Source organism: Vicia villosa, linkage group LG4 (genome assembly GCF_029867415.1).
Source record: "Vicia villosa cultivar HV-30 ecotype Madison, WI linkage group LG4, Vvil1.0, whole genome shotgun sequence".
NCBI lineage: Eukaryota > Viridiplantae > Streptophyta > Magnoliopsida > Fabales > Fabaceae > Vicia > Vicia villosa.
Window position 1 is genome coordinate 146,574,287 of NC_081183.1, and position 6,718 is coordinate 146,581,004.

Genomic DNA, 6,718 nt, shown 5'->3' on the forward strand with positions numbered 1-6,718 from the left:
ATAGAAAATTACCAAAAAATCATATTTAATTCGAATCTATTTAGATCATTTACTAATAGAACCATGCAGTTCGATTCGGTTTGCAGTTTGTATTTTGCAAACAAACCAAATTAAATTAGAGTGTATTATTACAAAATTCTACCAACCATTATTTATCTTTTTAATTCTTTAGAGAAATCAACGAGTCATATGTGTATATTTCATCGTATTCTTTATACGATATTTATTTTAATTCATATATTAAAAAAAACAAAATATTAATTTTTATAAATAGTATTATTTTTATTTGAAATAAAATTATTGTATATATTTATTTTTGTTTTTATTTATACTATTATTAGATTAGCATAGTCACATATATATAAAATATTAATAATAAAAAAATTATGTACTTGTTTATAACTATATAGTATAATATTTCAAATTTATTTAGACATACGATAAAATTTTAAGATACTATTGATATTTATGCGTTAAATTATAAATTCATTTTAAAAATTATTTATTTTATTTTATAGTAATATATAAATGATTAAACGCAAACTTATATTGTTCTATATATATATATATATGTATAGTTCAATAAAAATCTTAAAAGAACCGAAGCAATTCAAACTTCATTGGTTTGGTTTTTTAAATCCAACCAAACTAACCTAAACCAAACCACATCTTTACTCTTGCAGTTCAAATAACTCCTAGCGTCAAAACCGCTTAAACCACACACAAAGCACCCCTACTTGTTATTATATAGTTTTTTTACACATCTTGACAGCAAATAAATTTTATTAGTTAATATAATTATTTATTTGTCTCTATATTATTCAAAAGCAATAAATGCCCGGCCAAATGCAACAAAAAGACATTAGTGCGTCTCTAAAGAAAGACTAAAAACAACATTGTTTTAGAATGACCAAATGCAACCAAAATAGTATATCTCGATGGAGAAAAAAAAATAAAACCTATAAATCTTTAAGAACCAAATTATCAAATATCGAATCCAGTCGTTAGGCCCAGCTAGTAAGAACACACAACACAAGTACACAATCATGATTCATATCATAACACATAATAAGTTCAAAGCTAAGCCACCCAACTGATCCTAAAGCAAATAGAGTACATGATAAAGATGGAGTCAAAAAGAAAATATCCCCTCAAAACAGAGGTTTTCCTATTTGTTAAAGTTCTTCATTTCTATGCAGCATATAGCAAGTAATGAAAAAGGACTTTGAAGCATAAGCATGCTAAAATTTCTGTATGACAACTGAATTTGCCAACCCTGCTTGCTCTATAGTCTGTGTTTCATCAGCTAGAACCTTTGGGGGAAATCCCATCATCTGAAGTTGATAACCCTGTCGTCCGCCAGGTCTAGATGCATCAATGAAGGCCCGGATTTCGCCGATTGTGTGGTGATTATTGAAATGTGATATCAATCGGGTTCCATCAGCTAACCTGAGCTGTATTGAGGTTGATGGCAATGACTGGTCAACCACAAGACCAGCAGAAGGGGGTGGAGCTGAGGTGAGAGGAGTTGTCGATGCCACACTTGGGTCAGGTGCCACTGAATTGGAGCTGCTTCCAAGTGTTCTTCCCACTCCCTGAAATGAAACTTGGGCCCTTTCTGGTTCCTGTTGCTGTGACAAGGAGCACTTGTTATTATTTATAAGTTGGATATGTGTGATTTTCGTTATAAACAACACTGGGCTGAATTTTGTTTCATAGCAAGGTTCTATTTGGATAAACATCTTACGAAGCATTTATCATATAAGTACTATGTATAAGCTATTTCTATAATAAAATAAAAAATAAAGTCAAACTGTTTTCAAATAACCTATAAGCTGTTTTCATAGAACCTATAAAAAAAGCTGAAAACAACTTATAGACATATCATAAGCTGTTTCCATAAGTCTTCGTAAACAGTCTTACAAGTGAGTATGTAAGTAAAATAAATTCAATTAAGTCTTATCTGAACAGACCCTAAATTGGACAAATACAAACCAAAGAACTCAAACAGAAAACTCACACGATAGTTCTCATTCCTCCTTATGAGGTTTACATTTACAGCTGACCTCCTATCTGCAGGCTCAAGCTCTTTGGGGCATTCAGATTTTTTAATGCTCTGCATTCAAAAATAGCAAATATCATAACACAATAAATAAAATCATTGATATAACCAAGAAAGTATGTTTCCCAAACACATATCAGGGACATTCTTAGATTGTCGTGTCAAGAGATTATAAAATAAGCTGACTTTCAGAGAAATTTAATTAGAAAAGTGAAGATATAAGTAAAATCTGTTGACATATTCTATTGTTCCCTGAATATTGACTAAAAAACTCAATTTTCTAATACTCGGGAGTAGTCTTTTGGGTAAACAACCTCATTATTCCCAATATTTTCCACCCTATAATCTATTAGCAGAATAAGAGTCTTAATACAGTACCTCCAAAAATGAGGCATTTGCAGGATCATCCAATCTCCTCAAAGGTCCATCATTTACGGTGAAACCGTTACTCCAAAAAACAATGTTGTGAACAACAGACTCAGGTTGCTGCTGAGAGTTAGAAGCATTCTGTACAGTTTCCCCCGAGAGTAACCTGCCAGTTCCAGCAAAGCTTGTTGACCTTGGAGGTTCTTGAAGCTGATCAAGAGGCCTTTCTACAGCTCCAAGTTGCCTAGCTTGGTTGAAAATTGCATCCACGTCATTTCCTTTGGAAGGGTCCTGGACAAGCATTCCACTGGAGAAATAATGTAAAATTATTACTCGATCAACAGCAAAGCAACAAATCATAAAACAAACTAAACATTTACCGATTTATGTATTTATTTTTAAATTTTGCACAGGACAAGTGAGACAGCAGTAAGCTTTCTGTGTATATTAAGCTTAAAAGTTAAAACTTTAGAAAGCATGATTGCAGATACTTATTTAATCAACATGTGTATAGCCTTTCAAAAACCAACTTTTAATGTACAAATTTGAACACTTTCAATCAAGCTAGTCAAAGAGACCTTTTCATACCACATAAGTTATATTAAATTACTTATTTAAGTAATTTATACTATACAGATGCATGCTTGCAGACTATTGTGGGGTGAAAAAAAATATAGTGAAGCCTTTTGGGCTTAAAGGGGCAAATTTGCTCTCGCTCCTCCATTTCGTAAAAATAGAAAGAAAAAAAACGTAGCCCGTCTCTCTCCCAACAGCCGCCTTCAACACCAACTCACACAAGCTTGCACATCGGTCGTCATTGTCCTCCTTTTCTTGTATCCTCTTTCTTCCTTTTGGCTTCTTCTTTGTTACTTCACTGCATGTGAAGGCGCTGTCCAGAAAACATCAGATCTGGAAAACCCATGTAGACACCAGATCATGGCCGAAAAAAGTTTGTAGTGGCTGAAGACCATATTTGGCGTGACTTGAGGCTGCAATAACCACTCCAGCAAAATGCAACACACCAGTGTTCAGTGGCTAATGGCTATTGACAAAATAAGGTATTATCATTTAATTACCTAGATTCCAATTGCCTAATGATGTGCTAGCTAAATAGGGCCTGCTACATACCTTACAACTCCCCAACAATGAGTTGACTTCCCTTTGCCATTTCACCAACATAGCTTAAAAGTGAATATTTGACTTATTACTTTATATTATGTATTCATATAAATTCAAAGCAAAAAAATTAAGCCTTGTAGTCTAATAAGTTCAAATCTTGTGAACTTAAAACTGTTTAACCAATCAAGGGAGCAATTCTAAAGTCATCATATAAAGCTTTAATTAAAACATTAAAGACCTCAAAAGGTACTTGCAATCCATAAGAGCATTGTCATTAACCAGGAAGAGCAAAGAGAGAGTTGCTATTTAAACTGAGGAAAAGACAAAAACATGTCACTTTGATAGCTTTTGTCTACACCCTTTCTTTAAAACATTGACCTAGAACTGATCTAAATGGGTTGGAACTATTCGAAGCACAATCAAAATTAGTTTTGAAGTAATAAAAGTTTGAAGGAGCACATCCAAAACATAACTTCATCATTTTATAATCCCCGAGGATAAGTTTTCAAATGCTTCCACCCAAAAACAATTTCGAGAAAAATCCGAAAGAACTTTGCAATTGTACAACTACAACAATAAGAACATGAATTGTTATCACTTATATTCATGGAAGGGTTTTCCTGTAATATCAAGGCAGTATGCAGCAAAGTTTAACAGAATAAATAACCTAGACAAGAGCAATTAGGGGAAAGGGGTTTTCAAATTACACACATCAAAAAATTCACAATCATAGGGAGTAAGAGAGATCAGTGCAATTTCCCCCAATTCAATAATTACCAATGTTTCAATTCACACTACTTCAGAAATACCCTAAATTATATTGTAAACTATAACCTCAGGATTACCCTAAATTATTCAACCATGATAACTGATTCTCATAAACAGTATAACATGTAGCTCAAACAAGTTAAGCTTGATTATGATATGAATTGAATTGAAGAAGTAGCGAGTACCCAATTAGAATAAAAACGAATCAAACGCGAAAAGGAATTGGAAAGTTGGGGGAGACAGTGAGAGGGAGAAAAAAATAGAACCTTTTCTCGCCGCCGGTGTAATACTCCTGAGGGCCATCGGAGTCGCTGTCGGAATCGTTGGATGGTCGGTTGAGATCGGAGAGCGTGCGGATTCTGCCAGTTCTACTGTTACTGTTAGATGGCTTCTTGTGGTCTCGTGACGCCATTGATTTCACTACTCACAAACACCCAAAGAGAATAATAGAGAGAGTAATATCTTGTGATTTATGTTGAAAAATGAATTATTATTTTTTGGCTTAAATAGGTAAACCATCAATAATCTCAATAATACTAAGTCGGTAACCAAATTATTAATAATAATAATAATAATAATAATAATAATAATAATAATAATAATAATAATAATAATAATAATAATAATAATAATAATAATAATAATAATAATAATAATAATAATAATAATAATAATAATAAAAAATAATAATAATAATAATAATAATACAATAATAATAATAATAATAATAATAATAATATAATAATAATAATAATAATAATAATAATAATAATAATAATAATGTTTAATAATAGTACAATGTGTAAAGAATTACTACACATTCATTCAATATTGAAATATTCATTCTAAATATTTTAAAGTGTCAAATCATATAAGAATCGGTGTACCATTCCTTTTCTCATAATAATAATAATAATAAGAATAATAAAGTCAATATATTTTTTATTATTATTTTTATATTACAATTTTGGCTTTTTTTTTTTAAAGAATTTCTCAAATATATTAACATTCGATCAAATTATTTTGTTAAAACTGCTCAAAAGAAAATTGTTACTTTATTTCTTTTCATTATAATTATTTTAATTTATGATAAATAAATAAATGTGACATTTATAATTGGGTAGGCGTGTGGTTAATCCACCACGGTATCTGGTATCTGGAGTGGGTAGCTGTGAGAGATGGTGGGTAATTATTGCATGTGAAAGATTGATTGTTATAGTTGGACGTGTAAAGCATTTTTTACAACACCACTGACTTTCGGTGGGGAAGTGATTGTTGTAGTCGGATGAGTAAAATGTCTTCGATAGCACCCATGTCTTTCTTAGAACCAGGCCTTGATCCTGTCAGAAATACCTTAAACTCGCTGTTACTAAGGCCTAATCACAAAGAAACAAATGTTCATAAAGAGTCATATTTCATTTATAATTGCAGGTTGCCCCGAGGAGAGTGATTATATAGTCACAACATTTAATATAAATAGAAAGAAAATATAACCAGGCGGACCAACCGCCGCTTATTCGTCTTCTTCTCCCTTTGTCGACGTAACCACTTTTTAGGGGACATATGCCCATCATGTTAAGTTGGCTGGTGAGTAGGGTGGGAAAACAGGTCGGGTCCGCCAGGTCGGCCCGTTTGACCCACTATTTTTGACGGGTTGGGCTGAGATTTTCGGCTCGATACCTTAAGTTAGTCCGTCTCGCCTAACACGCTTAAAAAAGCGGGTCGAGGCGGGGCAAATTTTGCCCGCGGATTTTTTGCTAAAAAAAATATTATTTTTTACTTAAAATTAAAATAACTTTAACTATAAAAACAACACTCTTCTCTTAGGATTATGTTGATTGAATTGTATCCTAAATTATTATACGAACACAACTTGCATTAAAATTGTGACGTTCTTTCTAATACATGTGTTGATTGAAAAAGTTTAGAATAAAAGAACAATTGTATGACATGCAAAATTATTAAGTTGTTAATACATTAACTCACATGTTTTCTTTAGAAATAGAAGTTGTTTTTTTTAAAAGAAAGGATTTGATTAGTGTATACGTGTGACAAATTTAAGATTTAACTATTAAGAAATTGGCCAATATAAGAATCTATATGATGTAAACAGTGAGAAAGTAAGGTGTTGATATTTTATGCACTGTGATGCTTTATGCAGTGTAACTATTATCATTGTTTGTCTTATGTAAATTCTTAATTCGGTTATTTTAGTAGTTAATTTTTAAATAGGATTAGGATGATGTGTATTGTTTATTTATTTTGATACGCTTTTTTTCATTGTGTTTGAGTTTATTTTGTTATTTTTTTTGTCGTAATTGGTCTTTATTTATTTTATTTTTTAAATTGTTTGGACTTAAGACAGGTTGAAGTTCTATTATGCATCGTTCAAAAAAAAATTCT

At 31.6% G+C, this 6,718-nt stretch overlaps 1 protein-coding gene across 2 annotated transcripts; it reads right to left on the reverse strand.

Moving 5' to 3' along the window:
* Window positions 1–968: 968 nt before the first annotated feature.
* Window positions 969–4,793, reverse strand: LOC131595416 (plant UBX domain-containing protein 4-like). 2 transcript variants are annotated; one of them, XM_058867760.1, is made up of 4 exons: window positions 4,582–4,793; window positions 2,441–2,735; window positions 2,021–2,116; window positions 969–1,625 (listed from the first exon to the last, which is right to left on the reverse strand). In XM_058867760.1, the coding sequence occupies exons 1-4, from the start codon at window positions 4,725–4,727 to the stop codon at window positions 1,242–1,244; spliced, it is 921 nt and encodes a 306-aa protein (XP_058723743.1). In that variant the 5' UTR covers window positions 4,728–4,793; the 3' UTR covers window positions 969–1,241. The 2 variants fall into 2 exon arrangements, with proteins under 2 accessions (XP_058723743.1, XP_058723742.1); XM_058867759.1 differs by having other exon boundaries at window positions 969–1,631; window positions 4,582–4,792.
* Window positions 4,794–6,718: the final 1,925 nt, after the last annotated feature.